Source organism: Pelophylax lessonae (genome assembly GCF_965119305.1).
Source record: "Pelophylax lessonae genome assembly, chromosome: 11".
NCBI classification, from domain to species: domain Eukaryota; kingdom Metazoa; phylum Chordata; class Amphibia; order Anura; family Ranidae; genus Pelophylax; species Pelophylax lessonae.
In genome coordinates, this window is record NC_138778.1 from 86,280,076 (window position 1) to 86,304,083 (window position 24,008).

General features: G+C 45.2%; 1 protein-coding gene across 1 annotated transcript in view; it reads right to left on the reverse strand.

Annotated features, from left to right (window-relative positions):
- PTGES3L (prostaglandin E synthase 3 like) overlaps nucleotides 1–24,008 on the reverse strand; it is a gene marked incomplete at its 3' end in the record, with an annotated part of 124,700 nt that overhangs the window by 20,685 nt on the left and 80,007 nt on the right. The window contains exons 3-4 of the mRNA XM_082272790.1: nucleotides 7,416–7,482; nucleotides 7,201–7,299 (exon numbers count right to left, since the gene is read on the reverse strand). Of these exons, the coding sequence (XP_082128916.1) occupies nucleotides 7,201–7,299; nucleotides 7,416–7,482 (166 nt within the window). The remainder of the gene's footprint in view (nucleotides 1–7,200; nucleotides 7,300–7,415; nucleotides 7,483–24,008) is intronic.

A 24,008-nucleotide genomic window follows, 5' to 3' on the forward strand; every position in this document is an offset into this window, starting at 1 on the left:
TCCCGAGGATGATTGGGCTGAGGACACAAGGAAGGTAGCACAATATCTTCATTCAGATGAAAGTCTGAAACCACCTTAGGAAGAAAGGATGGCTTTGGATGAAGAACTACCTTATCCCTATGAACCACTAGATATGGGGAATGGCATGATAATGCAGCCAGTTCTGACACCCTGCGTGCAGAAGTGATAGCCACCAAGAAGGCCACCTTCTGAGATAATGTAAGCAAGGGAATCTCCCTGATATTTTCAAAGGGAGGTTTCTGCAGAACCGACAAAACCAAATTAAGATCCCAAGGTGGTAAGGGCGCGCGGATTGGCGGAGCCAAGTGCCGCACCCCCTGGATGAAATTCCGCACCAAGGAATGAGTAGCCAAAGGCTTCTGAAAGAAGATTGCTAATGCTGAAACCTGACCCTTGATGGTGCTCAAGGATAGTTTCTGCTCAACCCCCTTTTGCAGAAAAGCCAAGATTCGGGTCACCGAATAGGTACGTGGGGGAAATCCCAAAGATTCACACCACGCAATATAAGTCTTCCATGTGCGATAATAGACTTTGCTGGAAGTCGCTTTCCTTGCTTTAATTAGAGTAGGAATAACTGAAGCTGACAACCCTCTGCCCTTCAGTACCTGGGTCTCAATGGCCAGGCCATTAAAACCAGCGACTGTAAAGCATGATGGAAGATCGGTCCTTGAGACCGCAGATCCTCCCTGAGAGGAGGTCTCCAAGGAGCGTTCGCGACTAGCATGTCCAAGTTGGCCTGACGACCTTGAATTTCCAGGATAACTGGAGTTCCCTCTATCTCTATCCTGCGGAGAAGTCTCAGCAGCAACTTGAGAGGGGGGGGAAGACATCTAGTAGCCGATACTGCCTTAGTAGGCCGTTCAGCGCGTCTGCTGCGTCCGCTAGGGGATCGCGGGCGCGCGTTACCAACCTCCGTGCCTTCCTGTTGAGCCGATATGCCAACAGATCCACCTCCGGGATGCTCTGATGAAGACACAGATGGTGAAATCCTTGGTGATCGACCCAAGTCATCACCCTGATCTTGTCTGACTGGATCCGAACCAGGCTGCCCTAGAGCTGCTTGGTCCAGGCAATCCGACAAAGTCTGATCGCTCTCTGTTCCCACACATTTATCAGAAACTTATTTCTTATCAGGAGTGGCGATTTCTCCTGGTTGAGCATTAGAGACCGAAGTCACCAGACTAGAGGCTCCTTGGTCTGTTTGCTCAACCGGATCCGATTCCTGTAGGGAACTGAAATTAATCTTTGGAAAAGGTAAAGAAAATGATCTGTTCAGGGAACGGTAACTACCGCTCCCTGTAGCACCTAAATGTTGGAAGGGAAGAATCGCACCGGTAGCAGTGATCGACACTCGATCTTGTATCCTGATCGTATGATCTCCTGAACCCCTTAGTCCGGGATTCAAGAAAGCCCTAGATCTGAACACCGGTGAAGACGTCCCCCCACCCCTAAGCCGGGTGGGGGCGCACCTTCAGGCTGTATTAGCCTTAACTTCAGGTTTGGCTGAGTCGGCCTTTTGTTTGCCCGACCAGCGCCTCTTGAACCCTCCTAGAGGGGCTTTGCCTTTCCCGCTCGCCCCAGCGGAGCGAACGAACCCTTTATGAGCGGCAAAGAAAGGTCCACGCTTGTAACGAGGTCCTTTAGCTTTAGCAGCCTGCGGCAGAAAAGTGCTCTTGCCCCCAGTGACATCCTTAATGATCTCATCTAGGGTGGCCCCAAATAGGCGATTCCCCTGAAAGGGGAGATTCGCCAAGGTTTTTTTTGGAACCTAGATCCGCTGACCAGCACTTTAACCACAGCACACGTCTGAGGATTACCGCTGACATAGATGCATGCCCTAACAAGGGGGTGGCATCCAGGGCTGTGTCACAGACGAACTGCAGTCCTTGTATAATTTGTTCCATCAAATCAGATGCTGCCTGGGGGATACCTTTCCCCTTTAGGTCATGGCGTACCAATCTTGCCCATTCCGTTAATGTCTGTGAAACTAAACCAATGACAATCACTGGTCTAAAGGCTGACCCCATCAGGGAAAAAATAGTGCTCTCCGCTTCCATCTTCCGATCCACCGGATCCTTAAAGGACGGAGCGTCCTCCAACGGGATAACAGTGGCTTTATTCAGTCTGGAAATAGGTGGATCCACCACTGGTGGTACCGTCCATTTCTTAATGAGGGATTCCTCAAACGGATAGCGTCTAGCAATGCGCTTGGAAACAGTAAAAGGTACGTTTTGAATGATCCCATTCCTCTTTAATTTTATTACCAAAACATTTGGGTAAGGGAAAAACCTTTGCCGTCTTGGTAGGTTTACTAGTACCAAAGGGAATTTCCATCTCAGTTGCTTCTGCCGGTAAAACCACAAGTCTTAAGGTTTTCCGGACCGCCACAACTAGTGCGTCCACCAATGCTTCTTCTTGTGCTATGGCGGAGGCAGGAACGTCCTCCTCACTGTCTGAGGGAACTTTACCTGAGACAACAGCCCCTACAGAGGGACCTGCAGCTTCAACGACCATCTCAGAATCTGAAGTATCAGATGACATAGGGGTAGGCGGGGGTCGCTTTCTTGACCCCAGTCTCTGACAGGCCGTCTCCACCCGAGACACCAAAGACTCCAAAACTGCTGTGAGTGCATCCATACTCTGTGAACTGGAGGGTCCTGCGGCCACCTCGAGGGAAACAGGTGGGGGTACCTGTGTGGTAGGGTCCATGATTATTCCAGACACTTGCCGGAAAAAATTAATTAGCCAAAAAAAAATAAAACTTTTTTTTTTTCTTAGACCCCCAGCGCCCCTCAGTGTTACCTGCTTAGGGACCCCTACAGAGCCAGAGAGAGAGAGAGAGAGAGAGAGAGAGAGAGCGAGCGAGCGAGCGAGAGACCCCAAGGCTCACCACTTGATGCACAGAGTTTCAATACAACTTGTTCCAGCGCTGTCTATTACAGACAGGAAGTCTTTGGCTGGCTTTCCCGGGTAAAAGGAGGCGGCTCCGCCCCTTTGCACGCCTTCCGGCGCCTCCCCTTAGCTCCTCAAGGTTTTTTGGTCACCTCAAACATGGCCGCCCCCATGCTGGAGACACGAGGCTACGCCGGGAAAAAGGAGGCAGCTCCGCCCCTTTACACGCCTTCCGGCGCCTCCCCTTAGCTCCTCAAGGTGTTTGGTCACCTCAAACATGGCCGCCCCCATGCTGGAGACACGAGGCTACGCCAATATGGCGGCCTCGTGCGATCTGCAAGAAAATGGCGGCGGCCTGTAAAGGATAGCGGCGGGTAGCAGCGGCCTGCGGGATGTTTATGTTCGGCCTGGCGGCCTGCGGGAGTATCTCGGCCCCACAACTTTCACCCTGACTGGTGATAAGCCTGGCCGGCGGTACAGGACCCTGGCGGGCCGCATGCGGTCCGTGGGCCGTCGGGAGGCAGCCTTCTGTCCTTCCAAAGTGACCCTTTGCTGGAGGAATGGCGATCTGGACTGCAGTGACTCAGGCATAGGCATCGGCCTGTGTACACCTCTGACAGGTAGGATACCTTTTACTTCAATAGTAATGCCCCTTATGTACTGCCACTGACTTCAGTCACCCTTATCAGTTTTGCAATGACCTTAGATAGTCAGCTCCCAAACCAAGCCTCCTGGTTTTTGTTCACAAAAATCACACTCAAATTGGGGGATCTGTGACCTGTTATAGGATAGAGGGGAGACCCATCCTACCATTCCAGAGAGGGGCCCGCGTCCACCACAAACCCGACAGGGGGGGGGGGGAGGGGGAACATACTACTCACCATACCGGAACCAGGCGGTCGCCACTCCTGACAGAACCCCTCTCCACCGGGGTGGGGGGGCTGGCGACCAATATGGACGCCGTGACTCTGTTGGTCATTGGTGTTCAGGCGAGACGTTTAACTCGCAGGGTCAGTCCCCGTCCTAGTGGGACTATGTTGCGGCCGACCCAGCGCGGAGCTATGGCCTGCACGTGCTCGTAGGCTGAACTGGGGTGACCACTGGATCTCAACATCCAGCCCGTCGCCCAGTTCCAGCTTTCTTGCTTGAAGATCTCACAGGAACACTGGAGAAAAAAAGCTGTCTAAAAAAAAAAAAAAATCTTTCTAAGAAAAATTCCTGCCAGGACCGAAGATCCTAGCAAGGCATCTAGGTCCTTACTCCTAACTAGACAGAAAAAAACTGATTTGCTGTAGCAGAGAGAGAGAGAGAGGATAGGCCCTCTGGGACTGCCCCTAGGGTGTGGCCAGAATGTTTTCTTTCCTGTCTAGTCCTACTCCTGTAGAGGGCAGTATAACCCAAGTTGTTATTAATCAACGAGGACTACGTCTGTCAATGAGCGACAGAGAAATGGAGATTACGCAGCATGAAATAGAAAATGAAGAGTAACAATAGGATTGCCTACACCTTGATACTCTAGATCAGTGGGGGTCAACTTAAAAGTTAGAGGGCAGCCCTAAAACTTCAAAGAGGGATGCACAATAGCAGTACATTTTCATGAGCTGCATCACGTTAGGCAACCTATTAAAAATAAATTAGCTGGAATGCACCTCAACCCAGAAAATTTCAGTCCTTCTGCAATTTTTGCAGCATTATGCAATGCACGCTGAAGAGAAAGTGGAAATAAACTAGGCCCAGGCACTGCTGTCAGTGGCTGCAATTAAAAACCTCAGCGTTGGTGTCAAGAGGCCAGCAATAAAAACCCCCAGTGTTAGTGTTGGAGACCTCAATAACATCCCCCAGCATTGGTGTCCGCCAATTCCTTGCATTAATGTCCAAATATGCAATAATAACCCCCAGGATTGACGTTAGTGGATGTGGTGGTTAGTGGATGAAATATTAACCACCACAAGTTGTGTCAATGGCAATACTTCTAATCCAGACCATATAGGGGTATGATACCCCCCCATACCCATTCACATGGGGGGGCAGGATTTGGGGGCCCCTTGTTAAAGGGGGCTTCTAGATTCTGATAAGCCCCACAACCACAGTCCAGGGTTGTCAGGAAGAGGCCCTTGTCCCCATCCACATGGGGCAAGGTGCTTTGGGAGCCACCCCAAAGCACTCTCCTCATGTTGAGGGCAAGCGGCCTGGTATGGTTCAGGAGGGTGGGGCGCTCGCTCGTCCCCCCCTCCTATCCTGGCCTGCCAGGCTGCATGCTCGGATAAGGGTCTGGTATGGACTAAAGGGGGGGGGGAACCATATGCTATTTTTTTCATTTTTTTTTCTGTATTGCCAGGAGCCGACAATATATTACAGCCACGAGCAAGTTTAAATGACATTCTTTTCCTTTAGAAATGTCAGTATTGCTGCAACAGGCTACATACATCAACATACATCATACAGATGTACCACTTTACAGGCACATTAGGGGACCCCCCCCCCAGGCACTATAAAGGAATTTTTCATTTTTATTGTTTCACTTTAAAAGCTTCCCGACCACCCGCCTCCTTTTTACTGCGGTACCTACATCGGAAACGTGCAGGAAGCTAGGGGGCAAGCGTGCGCAGCCACCGGGGTGCTCCCACCCCCACTGGGCAGCTGGGAAGCCGATGCACAGGTCAGGCAGCTCTGATTGCTGCCTGACACCCGTGATTGTTTCCCGATGAGAGAGAAGCTGTTGTAAACACAGTTTATCGTTCTTCTCCCTGGAATGATCATAGAGTCCATGTGATCCTTCTATATAGGATCACATCTCTATGGTCATTTCAGAAGCCCCCAACAGTTAGAATCACTCCCCTAGGCTCACATTTAATTCCTTGACTACCCACAGGGTTAACCCCTTCTCTGCTAATGGCATTACAGTAACCGTGCATATTTTTTTATCACTGATTACTGTAGTAATGTTACTGGTACCCCTAAAAGTGTCAAAAATGTCAGTTAGGGGTCCGATCTGTCCGCCGCAATGTCGCAGTCCTGCAAAAAAGAAAAAAAAAAATAGAAAAATGACAAATCTTTCCCGTAGTTAGTAGACGTAAACCAATCAAAATACGCTTATTGCTATTTTTTTTAACCAAAAATATGTAGCAGAAAACAAGGTGGCCTAAAATGTTTAAAAAATTTTAATTTTTAATTTTGTTTTTTTGGGAATGTTATATAGCAGAATGTGAAAAATAGTTTTTTTTTTTTTTAAATATTATTGCCTTTGTTTATAGCGCAAAAAAATAATCATCACACAGGTGATCAAATGCCACCAAAAGAAAGCTCTATTTGTGGGAAAAAAGGACATCAATTTTATATAGATACAGCGTCACACGACCGCGCAATTGCCTGTTAAAGTAACGCAGTGCTGAATTGCAAAATATGGCCTGGTCATTAAGGGGGCAAATCCTTCCGGGGCTAAAGTGGTTAATAATGCTTAACCATCTTAAGACCGGAAGGATTTTCTCCCTTAATGACCAGGCCATATTTTGCAATTCCGCACTGCGTTAATTTAACGGAAAATTGCGCGGCTGTGCGACGCTGTACCCAAACTAAATTTACGTCCTTTTTTTCCCCACAAATAAAGCTTTCTTTTGGTGGTATTCGATCACCTGTGTGATTTTTATTTTTTGCGTGATTAACAAAAAAAGAGCGACAATTTTGAAAAAAAAATCTATACCGGTATTTTTCACATTCTTTTATAGGACATTCGCGGAAAAAAAAAAAATTAAAAATCAAATTTTTTTAACATTTTAGGGCAATTTGTTTTCTGCTACATATTTTTGGTTAAAAAAAAAAAAAAAAAAAAAATCGCAATAAGCATATTTTGATTGGTTTGTGCAAAAGTTATTGCGTCTACTAACTACGGGAAGATTTATGTCATTTTTATTGTTTTTTTTTTTTTTTTTTACTAGTAACTTGGTATGCACTGCAAGGATGCATTGCTAGGGTCACTTTTTTCACTGGGTGATTTAGAACACTGAATACTGTGTGTTGAAAGTGCTGCCTGGAGGAAATTGTGCATTTTCTTCATTCTTGATGACAGCGTAAAAGTGTTTTTGGCATAAATACTGTGGAGCAATGTATGTGCAAAGTAAACATACAAACAATACATACAAGTATTTTGCTAGGTAAAGCATGTGTAAGTAGAGAAATCCTTAAATTGTTTTTAAAGAAATCAGATTTTTGCTTTCAAGGAACAGGTTCATTTTGCTAAAAAAAAAAAAAAAAGTCTAGGCTTGTATCCCCCATTTGTACACACATCACCTTGTTATTGTCTCTGGTCAACCTTGGCCAAGCCACTTTTTCCTTCCACTTCCTTAGGAAGCAAGTAATTGATCGATCAGATCGTTTCTCTCTAGAATCCTGAGAAGAGAGGGTTCATTGTGAACAATTGCTTAATTATGAGTACCGTACATAAAAGATATACAAACTGACATCTGTAAATGACCAGCTCAAGAAATAAATTAATGGTCACTTACCTTAGGTTGTATTTTGTCGAATAACTCGATTTCATTGTACATTTGAACATTATCTTCATTTAAACAGCTATGAAGCAAAAGAACAATTATTAACCGTCACATGTGTGTCAGCACTGAAGCACTCTGCAACTTCCTAAATGCTTCTATGTATCATTACCTGACCATGAATAATAATAGACGAACAGTGGGAGGCTTCAAGACAAAAAAAAAAAAAAAGGATAAAAACACCCTGCCTTCACATTGGAGCAATTTGTCATGCGATTTGACAGATGAAATCCCATGACAACTCGCATCCTATAGCCGGCAATGGCAGTGTTCAAATTGATGTGATGCAGACTTTGTGGTGACGCATCAATTTTAAAAAGTAGTACATGCACTCTTCTTGGCAATTTTGGGAATCGGGTGCGACTTCAATAGGCATCTGTGCTTTGAAACAGATGTCTTCAAAGTCGCACTCTAAGTCGCACTGAGATGCAGCTTTGAAATTGTGCGATTTCAGGTGAAATCGCAAGATTTCAAAGCCGTGCTCAATGTGAACGATGGCTAAGGCCCCCTTCACACCATGTGCAGAGACGTGAGTTTTTCCATTCAGGTGTTCCACAATGGCACAAAGAAAACAATCGTTCTCTGTGTGCCATATTCACGCCACAACACTAGTATCAGGTGCAGATTTATTTCTGCTCAAGAACCTGAAACATGTATAAAAACTCACTGAAACACGCATGAAAACTGATTTAAACATGTCTCTGCAAGTGAAATTTGTGTGTACTTTCCATCCTTTGATACGTTGAAAGATGAATACCGGCTACCAAACCACATGTTCTTTAGATCCTTGCAAGTCCGCCAAGCCTTTCAAGCACAGTTTGCTTCTGGGGCCCCCACAGATCGACTCAATCCCTATTATGGAAGTAATCGGGGGCACAGACCCCAAGAACCTGATCACATTTTATACCATGCTGCACCTTCCCTCCTCGTCTGAAATTGCTAATGCGCTTAAACCAAGCTGGGTGTAACGCTCCTGCGTTTCTTATATGGTGTGGATTTTCAGCTGCAGAAATAGTTCCACGTCAGTAGTCATGTAAGAGATATGCTGAGATACCATTCCCAACCTCAATGACTCATCATGTGTGGAAGGTCTTATTTCAGCCAGTAAATACACACAATTAGCAAACTGGTTCCTAGAGTGACTTTATGTATGTGGTAACACAATGATGAAGGTTGAGGGATAGGTTGAGTGGAGGTGGTAGGTGATAGACACTTGAAGGTGAGACAGTAGCAGATGGATGCAGGAAGGTTTAGCAATGTTGTATGATAGCAGATGATAGAATAGCAGGTGGACATACAAAAGAGATCAACCCAGTGCAGAAAAGTAGCAGTAGTCTCAAGAGCTAGCAATCTAGTTATGCAGATGTGATAAACAGTCTTTACTATGCAGAGCTAGATAGTGTAAGCTTAGTATAAGTTTATAGAGAATTCCCCTGCGGGGTACTTAGCACTATTAGCGATACAGCCGAAGGGTGGTTCAGGAGAGGCGGATGATCCAGTAGCGGGATACAGGGATCAGCGCAGCGAGGTTCCGTCAGCGAAGTAAGCTTGCAAGCATGGAAGCTTCAAGCAAGGTTAGCATCCAGGTAAGGGTGTTTGAACGAACACATGTGAGTGAGAACCGGCGCTTTAAATAGCCATCTAGTCCGGCGCTGGGTGATGACAGCTCCAGTCTTAAAGGTGTATGCGCACCTTTCCAAAAGTAATTGGTGGGGCGCATACACTTGTGGAAAGTGTAATTTAGGGTACCAAAGGTACCGGAACATTACACTGGGTTAGTGATATTGGCATATCTGGAGGATGAGGATTGGAGTGAAGCTTTGAAAAATTGCAAACCTGTATTCCCGAAACGATCTGATCATTTAACACAGCTATACATTATCCACCGCTCCCATCTTAACCCTCTTAGATTGGCCAAGTACAGAAGTGACCACAATACCTTATGTTCGCAGTGTAAGGGGGATCAGAGTACCTTCTATCACTTACATAAGTTACATAGTTAGTGAGGTTGAAAAAAAAAAAGTCCATCCAGTTCAACCTATGTGTGTGTGTGTTTGCTGTTAACCGTACATTGTATACCCCTGTATGTTATGGTCTTTAAGGTGCCCATCTAATAGTTTTTTTGAAACTATCGATGCTCCCTGCTGATACGACTGTTTGCAGAAGAGAATTCCACATCCTTACTCAGGGCTGCTGTACAGACTACCTGGCAGGGCCCCCCCAAGAAAATATTAAAGATATATTTAGCTAAAAATTACAACAAAATCACTATTAGCAGACACAAATATAACATAACTAGCATAATTCCTGCTAAATCAAAAAAAAAAAAAAAACTATGTTAAATAAAAAAGAAGATGAGATGAGAAAAATATACAGGCTGGGCAGTTGGAGCTCAGTGATCAGAGAGACAGAGAGAGAGAGAAACAAAGTTACAATATACAAATAAACTGTGCAGAGATAAGTGCTGGGAGGGGGGCCCACACACGGGAGGGGGATTAGTGAGGGACGACTGTCTCTTTCTCAACAGATAAAAGCTGATAGCAGGGAGAGGGACAGATCAGATTCAGGTGCTGGAGGAAGATTTCTGTATTTGTTGTCCATCACTAATCCCCCTCTCTGTGTGGGCCCCCCTGTGTGCTCGGGCCCCCTACAAGAGGGCTGGTGGTCCCCCCCCTATCAGCAGCCCTGTCCTTACTGCTCTTACAGTGAAGAACCCCCTGCGTATTTTAAGGTTAAACCGCCTTTCCTCTAGTTTTAGTGAGTGGCCACGTGTCTTATTGTATTCCCTTTCTCTGAATAGATTTTTCCATATGATAGGGTTGCCAGTACAGTATTTGTACATTGATATCATATCCCCCCTAATTGTCTCTTCTCCAGAGAGAATAGGTTCAGTGCTTGTAGTCTTTCCTCATAGCTGATGTCCTCCATTCCCCTAATTATTTTTGTTGCCCTTCTCTGGACTTTCTCCATTTCCAGCACATCCTTCCTGAGGACCGGTGCCCAGAACTGGACAGCATACTCCAGATGTGGCCAGACCAGAGTCTTGTAGAGTGGGAGAATAATCTATTTCTGGAGTGAATCCCCTTTTTTTTTTTTTTTCCAAAAAAGGTTTTTATTGAAATTTTTACAATAGAAATATTAACAGCAATGAGTTCAAACAGTCTGAAGCATGAAGAAATTGACAAACAGTGGGCAATACAATCGAGAGAGAAAAAAAAAAAAAAAACTCGAAGGTAAATGCCAGAGTGTTACAAGAGAACTAAGATAAGAAAGTTGCAAAGGTATGGCTCGAGATGGTGTATAGCCCAAATGGATTCCTACAATGAGCCTTAATGCAAGCAATATTACAAACTAAGCCCGCATATGACGGGAAACAAACATTTGAAACATTAGTATAATATAGACAGAAAAATTTAACGAGAATATTATAACCTGAGGAGTATACATATAGGCCACAGGAAGGAAATGAGGGATGGTAATATGGCGTCATGTCAGCGGTGAGTGCTAGTAATAACAGGGCGAGTAACCAGGCCTGTCTTCGATAAAGGGGGGTCTGATGAGATCATTACCATGTAGGAATTAAAACTTTTGAAAGTGCTTGGAAGAGATTGTAAAGAGAAGTGGAAGACTGAGTGAAGGGAAGCATGTAAAGAGCGGAGGAAAAGGTGAGGAATGTGGGGAAGGAGAGGGAGGAGGAAGGTTGGTGAGCAGGAGGGGGGGTGGATTGAAAATGGGGAGGTGGGGGGAGGAGATTGGAAGGGGGGGAAGCAGATAGGGGCGGGTCTCCGTCCCTAGGGGAAAGTCTTAGGATGGGTATTCCCTTATGGGGAGTTTGGAGGTAGTGAACAAATATATAATGGGGGAGGGGGCCAGAGAGGAGAAAACAGTGGGAACAGGGAGACGTAGAGGAAAACTCCCACCTACTTCCCATTTTTAGGGGTGGGAGAGATCCGACCGAATTCTCGTTTTGGAAAGAGAGTTTAATGTTCCCAGGAAAGGCAAGGGGTGTGAGGAGGGAGTAAAGAAGGTTTCGGAGTGTCAAGTGGGCTATTAGGAATTGATTATATGTATCTAATGAGGTGACCCTAAGTTTTGGCTTGAGGAGGGAGCAGAGCGAGAGGAGGATGATGTACTTGAAAAGGAGGTCCAGGGGTGCCAGATGCGAGCATGAGTGGCGGTTTTGTCTTTGGCGATGGCAATAAGTTCTTCCAATTTGGCTATCTTTTCTATTCTCCTGACCCATTCTTGGTATGTAGGAATGGTATCTGACCTCCAGTGTGTAGGGATACATATTTTAGCTGCGTTTATCAAGTGGGGAGTTAGAGATTTACAATATTTGTGTGGAGGGATTGAGGTGCTGTGTAGCAAGTATTGTGCTGGGGAGAAGGGCAAGACAATGTTTAGATTGGAGGAGATAAACCTGTGAATATCTCTCCAGAAAGGTTGGATCTGCGGGCATTGCCAGAAGATGTGGAATAGGGTGCCTGGGTGTTCATGGCACCTCCAGCAGTTTTCAGGGATTTCTGGGTAGTATTTGTGCATAAGCGAAGGGGTTTTATACCATCTGGACAGAATTTTAAAACAGTTTTCTTGGACTGTTACGTTAAGCGAACTTTTGTGAGATATAAAACAGATGTTTTCCCATTCTTTTTCTGTGAAGGGAGTATTTAGGTCTGATTCCCAGGCCTGTTTGGCTTTATTGGGGAGAGTTGTTTGGTCTGTCACAAGGAGATTGTAAACAGTGGATATGAGGTGTCGTTTTGGAGTGGAGCTATTACATAGTTTTTCAAAGGTCGTGAGGTCTCTGGATAGTGATGAGTTTTTGTTCAGCGAATTCAAGAAGTGACGGATTTGGAAATATGACCACATAGGAAAGGGAGCGGGGGATGATTGAGGCGTTAAATCTGAGCGATTAAGAAGGGTGTTATCCTTAAAGAAACTATGGGCTCTAATAATGTCGGCTTTCCAGGTATTGGACAGGAATGATGAGTCCATACCTGGTATGAAGTCTGGGTTGGGCTTTATGGGGGTCATAGGGCCTGGGTTGGATGAAATTGCCAGGGTGTTAGAAGTGTTTTTAAGGGTATCAAGAGTGCAGCTGATCAGGGGATGTTTTTTGGTATCCTGAGGAATTTTGTCAGAGGCCAACCAGGGTAACACTTGAAGTGGAAGGGGACTAAATGCATTTTCCAGGGGAACCCAGTCTTTATTGTTATCGTGTAGGAACCAGTCTAGTATACGTGTAAGATGACAAGCCCAGAAGTATTTTTTCAAATCGGGTAGGGCTATGCCCCCTTGCGATTTTGGTTTAGTTAGAAGTGAGAAGGCGATTCTGGGTCTCATTTTGTTCCAAAGGAAGTTACTACACATACTTCTGAAGGATATAAAGAAAGAGTTCGGGATTCTAATTGGGAGTGTTTGGAGAAGGTAGAGAAGACGGGGAAGAACATTCATTTTTAAGATAGCAGCACGTCCGAACCAGGAAAAGTGTGGTTTGTTCCATCTATTGATGTCTTCTTTGATGGTTTTAAGGACTGGGATGAAATTGCAGCGAAAGAGATCTGAAAGGTCGGTGGTAAGATATATGCCTAGGTATTTAATGGCGTCTTGCTTCCAGAGAAAGGGAAAATTTGTTTTACATTGCTGTGTCATATGAGGAGGAAGGGATATGTTTAGGGCATGAGATTTAGAGAAATTGATTTTAAAATTTGAGATGTTTCTAAAGGATTTGAATTATTGGAGAAGGGCAGGAATTGAGATCAAGGGTTTGCTAAGGAAAAGGAGAATATCGTCAGCAAAGGCAGCTATCTTGTAAGATTTATGTTGGATTGGAATGCCGTGGATATTTTGATTCTGTGCAATGGAGCGCAGAAAGGGTTCAAGGGTAAGGACGAATAGAATGGGGGAGAGAGGGCAGCCCTGTCTGGTTCCGTTGCCGATGGAGAAGGCGCTCGACAGACAACCGTTAACTCTCACACAAGCAGATGGAGTCGAATATAAGGATAAGATAAGGCTTAGTAAGCGATTGGGGAAGCCCATAAAACGTAGGGTGCTTTCCATATAAGACCAGTCTAGTCTGTCGAACGCCTTCTCGGCGTCTAGTGATAGCATGAAACCTTGAATTTTGTTGGAAGTCATCCAGTGGTGTATGTTTATAGCCTTAATGGTATTATCTCGGGCTTCCCGCCCAGGAACAAAGCCTACTTGATCTTTATGTATGAGGAGAGGAACAAGTGGGAGTATTCGGTTGGCAATTATTTTTGCGAATAGTTTAATGTCCACATTTAAGAGTGAGATGGGCCTATAGTTTGTGACTAGGGATGGGTCTTTACCTTCCTTAGGTATGACGGAGATATGTGCTTCTAAAAGCCTGTGTTGAGGGACAGAGGGGTTGGAAAGTGCATTGAAGGCATTGATTAGTGGGGTAGAGATAAGTTCTGTAAATGTTTTAAAGTAGGGGGCAGTGAAACCGTCAGGACCCGGGCTTTTTCCTGGTTTCAGTTGGGAGATCGCCGTCTTGAGTTCCTCTTGAGAGAGAGGGTTATCTAAATCTTGGGTGTTCATATGGGGTAGGATCTTGGGGCAATTTTCCTGAAGGAAGTCGTGTATGAGAGTATTTTTCCTGTGTCCAGAGATGGCGGGGTTCAGGTTATAAAGGGAGGCATAGTAGCGTTCAAATTGCGCAGCTATATCGGGTGTTTGGGTCATGGCAGTACCTTGGTCGTTTTTGATAAAGTGGATGGAATTTCTTGCTTTCTTCGCTTGTAAAGCTTTTGCAAGGAATTTTCCACTTTTGTTTCCAAATTCATAAAATAATTTTTGTTGCAGAATGAACTTACGTTTAGTCTTAATGTGGAGATCATCTAGGAGTATTTGTCTAATTTTGTATTAGTTCTTGATAAGTAGAAAGGGCCTGGGTTCTTTTGTGTATTTTTTCAAGTTCACTTATTTTGCGTATGATGTCCCTTGTTTTTGCCTGGGAGGCCTTTTTCTTTTCCGATTTAAGGGACATGAGGATACCCCTCATGGTACATTTGTGTGCTTCCCAAATTGTTATGGGGGAAATGTCAGGAGTGTTGTTGTCGTTAAAAAATTCCATAATTTTGTCCTTAAGAAACGAGATGTCCGTTTCTAGGGTCAGGAGGGAGGCATCTAATCTCCAAAATTTGGTTTTCGGGGACTCTGCATGTAAGGCTAGGGTCAGGGAGACTGGGTGGTGGTCTGAAATTAGCATGGGTTCTATAGTGGTTTTTTTGATTAAAGGGAGATCCTTCTGGGATAGAAATATGTAATCAAGGCGAGAGTATTTTTGGTGTGGGGAGGAAAAGAACGTGTAATCTTTAACAGAGGGGTTCAGGGTACGCCAGGTGTCATGCAATAATAGGTCTTGAAGTGCTAGTCTGATTTGTTTAAGGGCTCTATATGGGAGAGAGGAGGTGCCCGTGGAAGAGTCCAGTAGCGGGTGGAGAGCGACATTAAAGTCACCGCCCAGTATTGTGATACCCTGTTGGAATTGTGCTAGCGTGCTCGATATGCTCCTGAAGAAAGGTACTTGAGCTGAGTTAGGGCTGTATATATTGGCTAAGGTTACTGGTTTGAGTGCTATATGTCCTTTTAAGAATATAAATCGACCGTCCGGGTCGATTATGGAGTCTGTCATGGACCAGTCAAGGTTTTTGGAGATCAACACAGCCACGCCCTTGGTTTTGCCAAGCGGGTTGGTGGCAAGATAGGAGATAGGATAATTTTGGTTATTGAGCTTAGGGGTTTTTTGAGAATGGAAATGGGTTTCTTGTAGGAAGACTATGTCCGCTCTGAGTTTGTGCATTAAGTCCAATACTTGGGATCTTTTTTCTGGGATGTTCAATCCCTTAACGTTTAGGGAGACTATCTTTAGGGGGATGGGTTCTGCGTTTTGATTAGATGGGGTCATTATGGCTCAAGAGAGTAAGTATATTTTCAAAAGTGAGCAAAATATGCAGGTTAATTTAAGGTGGATAAAGCCAGGGACGGAGACCCTGGGTATATAGAAAGGGAGTTGGTAAGGGATGGGGGAGGGAGAGGTAGGGGGGAAGCAAGAGGGAGATAGGGTGGAACAGGGAGTGAGGGGTGAGATGGAGTACCGAGGGTTAGGGTGAGAGGAATCGGTCACCTAACCTGTGTGTGAACAAATCGGATTCGGCGACAGAGAGTGTAAGAAAATACAGACTCTGTCTCGAGGGAGAGCGGCAGCGTCTGAGGAGTGAATGATCTGAAAGGCAAAGAAGTAGAGTCAGGGTTTCCGGCCAGTAGGGGAGTTACAGAAAGCAAGTCAGATGTTATCTTCCAGGTCGTGGGGAAAAGAAAAGAAGGTATGATGGGGGGGTCCCGAGTATAGTGAGAGGTGGTAGGTATGTCTTAAGCAGAGGCGAGAGGGGGAGAGTGGGATAGAAGGAGGGGAAGGGGAAGAGGGGAGAGAGGAGAGAAAGGAGGGGAGTGGGATAATCAAGCGTGTCATGAGTGTATATCATGAGACATAAGTGTGTCCTTGAACGATGTCATGGAGGGGGAACATCATAAATCTACATATAGTTTTAAAAGTTTTCTCCTTTCTTCTTTTTTTTTTTTTTTTTTCTTTTCCCTTTTTTTTTTTTTTCCCCTCCCCCTTTTTTTTTTTTCCCTTTCCCAAAGGGGGAGTCATTATGGCAACTAAGCATGTTAATTAGATATGTATAAGTATTCAAAGGTGTATGGTGAAACATATATTGTACGAATAGCAGAAATCAAACATGAGTATCATAACAATTTAAGAAAAACAGGCCGACTCTCCAGTCCCTCACGTGGTTTCTAAAATCTCAAGTGAGAGGTCTGTTAATATCGGGGGAAATATATAGAAGGGGGGAGGATGGGAAAGAAAAAAAAAAAAAAAAAAAAATGGGAATCGTCGAAGCCGATCAAGCAAATGTATTGAGAGATTATACAGGCTAGATCATGTAGTAATGTGTGGTCTTTGGGGTTCGGGCAAATTTTGGGAGGAAGGAGGGAGAGGAGAGTCCACCCATCTCTCAAATCCCACATACACAATATTAACATGTGCTGATTGTATTGGCAGTGACATTAACATGTAACAGCAAGATCAAGGTATGGCATAAGGTATCCATCAAGGAAGATGAACAGGTGGGGATCTTGTTGTGGGTTTGAGAGGGCCAATAGGGATTGTATCAAGTCTTCTAGGGGAGGGCTTGGGAATGTTTTGAGATTATGGGTGTGGGAGCAGTAGTACTTTACCAGTCCGTGGGAAGGGGCCTTGGAGATGATGAATCATCTATTTCAGCGACAGGCGCACTAAGGCAAGTCTTTGTTGCGGATGTTGCAAATCTTCAGATGGGGCGAGGTGAGTTACGTTGAGATTCTTCCGGATAAAAAAAGTGCTGGGTGTAGCGACGGCATAGAGGAAGTCTCTTGAAGAAAATCAGTCCTGGACCTGAATGTGGAGAGAAAGACAAGCAAGGGGAAAAAGAGAGAGAAAGGAAGAAAAAAAAGGGGGGGGGGGGTAGGGAAGGATAAGGAAGGGGCATCAGGAAAATGAGCAGGGGGGGTTTGAGAAAGATAGTTCCTGGATGATCAGGGTAGCAGCCTGTTAGTGGGATCTTCCTTTTTCTTTTCTCGATTTCCTATGAGCGGGAGAGGCTGTGGGGCTGCCAGCTCTGTGTGAGCTGGTGCAGGAAGAGGAGTTGTTCCTCGGCGAGGGAGATCTGGGTCTTCTTATCTGGAAATCATCTCTCTCCGGGATGGTATCCATGGAAGATGCTCTTCTGAGTGGTTGTAGTTGCGGAATTCTATACCAGTCGGGTAGATCCACATATGGGATTCCAAGGGTGTTGCAAAAGGAATGAAGATCTTCAGGGATTCGTAGATTGGCAGTGCGACCGTTAGAGGACGCAGACAGGCAAAAAGGAAATTTCCAGCGATAAGCAATATTTCTTGAGCGTAGAGTATCAAGTAAGGGACGCATATCACGTCTCCTCTGCAGGGTTATCGGGGATAAGTCCTGAAATATCTTAATTTCAGATCCATGGTAAAGGAGAGATTGGCGGTCTCTGGAACCTCTCAGAATATTTTCCTTGAGCCTGAAGTTAACTATACAGCAGACAATGTCTCTGGGTGGATCAGTGTCACGAGCTCTTGGTCTTAGGGCTCTATGGATCCTTTCAAACTCAATAGGTGTGTCAGGGGGTCTTCCCAATACATCATTGAAGATTGAAGTAGTTGCAGAGGAGATTTGGGTATGGTCGACGGACTCCGGGAGGCCTCTGATTCTCAGATTATGGCGACGACCTCTATTATCGAGGTCCTCAAGGTGCCTCTGGATGTCCCTGAATTGTGCGTTGTGGGTCCTGGTAGAATCGTTAAGAGATTGAATCGATTCTTCGTGAGCATGTGAACGATCTTCCACTTCATTAACCCTTATGTTAATGGAGTGGATCTCCCTTTTAAGATCCGTGATAGCCACTGCAAATGAGGCCTTAATTTCATCTGCGATCGATCTTAAATCCTGCAGGGTGACAGGGATGGCAGAAGGGGGCATCGAGGCAGGTGTTGACATACCTGTTGAAGGTGCAGGTTGAAAAGGAGTGTCAATTGCAGAGAGCGCAGCGGGCGCGCCTCGTGGAACCTCCGGGTAGGCCGCGGATGAAGCCGGGGGCTCGCGTAACGGCGGCGGCGGCGGCCGGAACAGATCCGGAATGCTGCGATACTGCGGGGTCGTCTGAGGCCGCGGAGAGCGGGATCGGGAGGGAGAGGAGTTAGTGCTGGATCTCCCCATCATGGTTTTGAGCTCAATCTTGGGTGGAAGAGCTGATTATAGCTCAATATTCCCCTGTCTGGCCGGGAGGAAGGAGGTTAGGCAGCCATTCACTCCAAGCGCCAAGCCACGCCCCTCGAATCCCCTTTTTTATACATCCCAGTATTCTGTTGGCTTTGCTTGCAGCGGCTTGGCATTGCATGCCACTGCCAAGCCTGTTGTCTACCAGTACCCCCCAGTTCCTTTTCCATCCTAGACTCACCCAGAGGTTCCCCCCCCCCCCCCTAATGAGTAGCTTGCTTTCTGGTTTCTTGCACCCAAGTGCATTACTTACATTTTTCAACATTAAACCTCATCTGCCATGTAGTTGCCCACCCCATTATTTTGTTCAGGTCCACTTGTAAGGTTTCCACATCCTGCCCAGAAGATATTGGCCTGCTTAGTTTAGTATCATCTGCAAATACTGAGATTTTACTCGATATACCCTCCTCTAGATTATTTATGAATAAATTAAACAGGATTGGCCCCAGGACAGAACCCTGGGGGACCCCGCTTTCCACACCCGCCCAATCTGAGTACTCCCCATCAATCACCACCCTTTGCAACCTCCCCTGGAGCCAGTTCTCTATCCAGGTACTCACCTTATGGTCCATACCTACCTTTCTTAGTTTGAACAGTAAGCGTTTGTGGGGAACGGTGTCAAAGGCCTTTGCAAAGTCCAGGTACACCACATCCACAGGCTTACCTTTATCTAGGTGGCAGCTCACTTCATCATAGAAGGTTAATAGATTGGTTTGGCAAGAACGATTTTTCATGAATCAATGCCGATTACTACTAATACCATTTTCATTACTAAAGTCTTATATGTGGTCTCTTAACATCCCCTCAAAAATCTTGCAGACTACTGATGTTAGGCTGGGATATATCTCGGCCCCTTTTTAAATAACGGTACCACGTTGGCTTTTTTCCAATCAGCTGGCACCATACCCATCTGTAAACTATCCTTCAAGATCAAGAATAATGGTCTGGCAATCACCTGGCTGAGCTCTTAAGAACCCTTGGGTGCAAGCCATCCGGTCCCGGTGATTTATTTATGTTAAGTTTCTCTAGTTTAGTTCCAAGTCTATCTTCTGTTAGCTATGGCGGTATTTCCGGAGGTGTGTTGTTTAGTTTGACCTTACAAGCTGGGTTGGTGTAGTCCCAATTCTTGTGAAGACTGAAGTGAAGAAATTATTTAACACTTCTGCCTTTTCCCTGTCCTCTGTGGCCAAAACTCCCTTATCGTCTTTTATGGGGCCAATGTGTTCTGGCCTCGCTTTCTTACTGTTTATATACTTTATATTCTACTACTTTATATATACTACTAAGAATTTTTTGGAGGCCTTTCCTTTAGCATTAATATGCATTTTTATGTTGGAGTTTAGCCACCCAGGGTTTAGTTTTTCTCTTTTAAATTTATTTCCCTTTGGAATGCACTGGTCAATCCCTTTGTTAAGTATGTTCTTGAAGCACTCCCATTTTGCTCCGTGTTCCTTGTTCCCAGGGCTCTATCCCATTTGATATTTTCTAGCAGAGCGCAGATTTGGGAAATTGGCCCTTTTGAAATTCAGTGTTCTTATATTGCCCTTGTGTTTCCTATTAATATAATTAATACTGAAACTAATTGACCTATGGTAACTGTTTCCCCAAGTTGCCCCATATTTCTATATCCGTGAGCAGGTCTGTATTATTGGTAATCAGTAGGTCAAGTACCGCATTGTTTGTCTGTGCATTCACCATCTGACCCATGAAATTGTCCTGCAAAACATTTAGGAACTGCCGAGCCTTGACTGAAAGTCCCCCATTATAATGACATTTCCCATCCTTGCTGCCAATCCTATCTGTAAAAGGAGGTCTGCCTCCCCCTCCTCCCTCTGGTTGGGGGGCCTATAGCATACGCCCAATATTACCTTCCCCACAGTGCCTTCCCTTTGAAGTTCTACTCATAGGGATTCTGCCTTGTTCATAGCTCCATTATTAATATCATCCCTCATATTTACCTGTACACTGTTCTTAATATACAGACATACCCCTCCCCCTTTTTTACCTTTTCCATCTCTGTGATAAAGGGAATACCCCTGAATGGTCGCCATCCAGTCATGAGAGCTGTCAAACCAAGTCTCTGTTATCCCCACAAAATCAAAGTCCTCCTTAAACATCAGTAGCTCCAGCCTTCCCCACAGTGCCTTCCCTTTGAAGTTCTACTCATAGGGATTCTGCCTTGTTCATAGCTCCATTATTAATATCATCCCTCATATTTACCTGTACACTGTTCTTAATATACAGACATACCCCTCCCCCTTTTTTACCTTTTCCATCTCTGTGATAAAGGGAATACCCCTGAATGGTCGCCATCCAGTCATGAGAGCTGTCAAACCAAGTCTCTGTTATCCCCACAAAATCGAAGTCCTCCTTAAACATCAGTAGCTCCAGCTCTCCCATCTTGTTAGCCAGGCTTCTGGCATTGGTATACAAGCCTCATAATTTTGACCGGTTACATATATCCTCATTTGAGGTTTTTAGGTTGCTCTCTTGATTTTTCCCCATTTAGGAGCTCCGAACACCCTACCGCTAATGCCCCCATTTCTGCCCTCTGAATTTTGCTTTCCACTGGCTAATTCTACATCTGTACCCCCCCCCCCCCATCACCTAGTTTAAAAGCCCCTCTAACTTTGTGGCCATCTTCTCACCCAGTACGGCTGCACCCTCCCCATTTAGGTGCAATCCGTCCCTACCAAAGAGCCGGTAGCCGACTGAGAAGTCTGCCCAGTTCTCCAGGAACCCGAAACCCTCCTTACTACACCAGCTCCTCAGCCACTTGTTAACTTCCCCAATCTCCCGCTGCCTCTCTGGTGTGGCTCGAGGTAAAGGTAGTATTTCTGAAAATACTACCTTGGAGGTCCTACTCCTCAACTTAGCGCCTAAGTCCCTAAAATCGTTTAGGACTCTCCATCTTCCTCTGCCTATGTCCTTGGTACCCACATGTACCATGACAGCTGGGTCTTCCCCAGCCCCACCCAGTAATCTGTCCACCCGATCCTTGATGTGCAATCTGATCTGGCAATGCCTGAAAATTCAAGACTACTGGAAGCAAATACAGTTCCTACATGACAATGTGGGATCTCCTCTAACATTACACTCCAAGTTATGTTTATTAGGGATATAGATAGATTCACCAAGATCTTTCTTCCGGAAACCTTATTCACAGTTACAAAACTTATTGCAAGGCAGTGGATAGAAGAACAACCCCCCGAGCTCAGCACCTGGCTGACAGAAATAAATAACACCTTGCCGAAGTTTATATATAAACAGAAGCTGTCCTTTCAAATTCCACAAGATATGGGATAGATGGCGTCGGGTCCCAGAAACATGTAGTTAGTAGCGGCCTCCATGTACGCCTAACATTGTTTAAATAGTAACAGGAATTTAATTCTTCATGTCCCTCTAATGCACAATGATTTGCTCCACCATTTTTAGAACCAAACATCTGTTCTCCTTTATTGCAGATTTAGAATCCCAAACATGGGTTGCCATTTGTTTTTTTACTTTAGGTTTAGGTTATTTGTATCTTGACTGATTTCTGACAACTGCATGTATGCTCCTATGTAATCTTCAAAGTGTATAATTTTTAATAAAAAAAAAAAAATTAATAAAATTAGATGCATGGCGATACGTTCAACATCCGTCCAGTGGATCGGATGGAAACGGACATGCAGTTTGTTTCCATCCAACAGCCCCATAGAGGAGAGCGGGCAGTGTCCGTGTCTGCCCTGCACAGCAGAGCGGACATGGACCTGTCATCCACCTGCTCAGCTGGGATCAGCAGGGAGAGACCTCGCTGAGCAGGCGAATTCCAATTGGATGGATCGGCTCCATCTGAAAGGGGCCTTAGGAGAAAAGCTGTGTAAAAAATGAATGATAGCATCACTTTAATTCTAAAGAGAACAGTTTCAGCCAAGCAGAGGAGCTGTAAATGCAGGGGAGACGTTACATCCTTCCCTTTCACTCTTCATAGCAGGACTAGTTAAATCAAGGGTTTTATGGTCTTTCTATTAAAACATAAAAGAAGGGGGGGGGGAGAAGCTGAGCAGGGAGCTGCTTGGGAGGGAGCTGAGTCTGTGGCTAACAGGTAATCCCTCAATTGCCAGACAGTTAAGTAAATCAGTGGGTGTTTGAAGTAGTGCAAAGTAAAGGTGTCTAGCAAATTGAGGGGTTGCTTTTGGCAGGGATTTTTGCTTTGGTGTAGGAGAATTTAATGATAGAGATTTTTGCTTTGGGGCTAGATTTGCTTTGAGGGATGCTAGGGAAGATTTTGCTTGCAGTGGATGACAAGGGAAGATATTGGAAATGTTTTCTTGAATGCCAGAACTCTGTGCTGTGTGTAAGGGATCTTTCATACCAACAAGCTGCAGTGGATGCACAGCTGCCAGTGTGTGCGCTGGGATTAATCTGTACCAATTCCAGCACAGCACACGGTTTACGTTTAACTTTTTATAAAACATCAGTGGTGTGAACTGACTACATTGAAAACAGTCCCAATGCAAAGAAAATACATTTTGCCCTGTCATCGGTGAAGGAGGGCAAACAGGCAGGTGAATCTGCCATAATGTGGAATCTGCACAGCACAATGTAATTACACTTTGTCTTAAGTGGTTCTAAAGTTAAAATATTTTTTTTACCTTAACCACTTCAATACAGGGCAGTCACACCCAGTGGCGTACCTAGAGCATTTGGCACCCGGGGCGGATCCTATATCTGGCACCCCCCACCCCACCCCCCCCCACCCCCACTTTAAAATGTAAAAACACCCGCAAAAATTTGTAATGTCTCCAAGAATATTTATTGCACAAATTTCCCAGCCCCCCTATCACAGTGCCCTTTGCAGTCTGCCCCCCCCCTGTCTCTCTAATCACAGTTCCCCCTTTTGCACTCTCTGCCTCCCCTGCACAGTCCTACCATTGGCATAGACAGATAGCTAATACTATTATCAATGTGTTTAAGTTTGAGTAAGAGATTGGAGACATGCTAAAGGAGATAGTCAGAGACTGAGGACATGATGCAAGAGATGGTCAGAGACTGAGGACATGATACAAGAGATGGTCAGAGACTGAGGACATGATACAAGAGATGGTCAGAGACTGAGGACATGATACAAGAGATGGTCAGAGACTGAGGACATGATACAAGAGATGGTCAGAGACTGAGGACATGATACAAGAGATGGTCAGAGACTACGGACCCAATACAAGAGAAATCCAAGACTGAGGACATGATACAAGAGATGGTCAGAGACTACGGACGGGATACTAGAGATGGTCAGAGACTGCAGACAACACACAGGAGATGGTCAGAGACTGAGGACATGATACAAGAGATGGTCAGAGACTGAGGACATGATACAAGAGATGGTCAGAGACTGAGGACATGATACAAGAGATGGTCAGAGACTGAGGACATGATACAAGAGATGGTCAGAGACTGTGGACATGATACAAGAGATGGTCAGAGACTGAGGACATGATACAAGAGATGGTCAGAGACTGAGGACATGATACAAGAGATGGTCAGAGACTGAGGACATGATACAAGAGATGGTCAGAGACTGAGGACATGATACAGGAGATGGTCAGAGACTGGACATGATCCAAGAGATGGTTGGTCAGAGACTGAGGACATGATCCAAGAGATAGTCAGACTGCAGACATGATACAAAAGAAGGTCAGAGA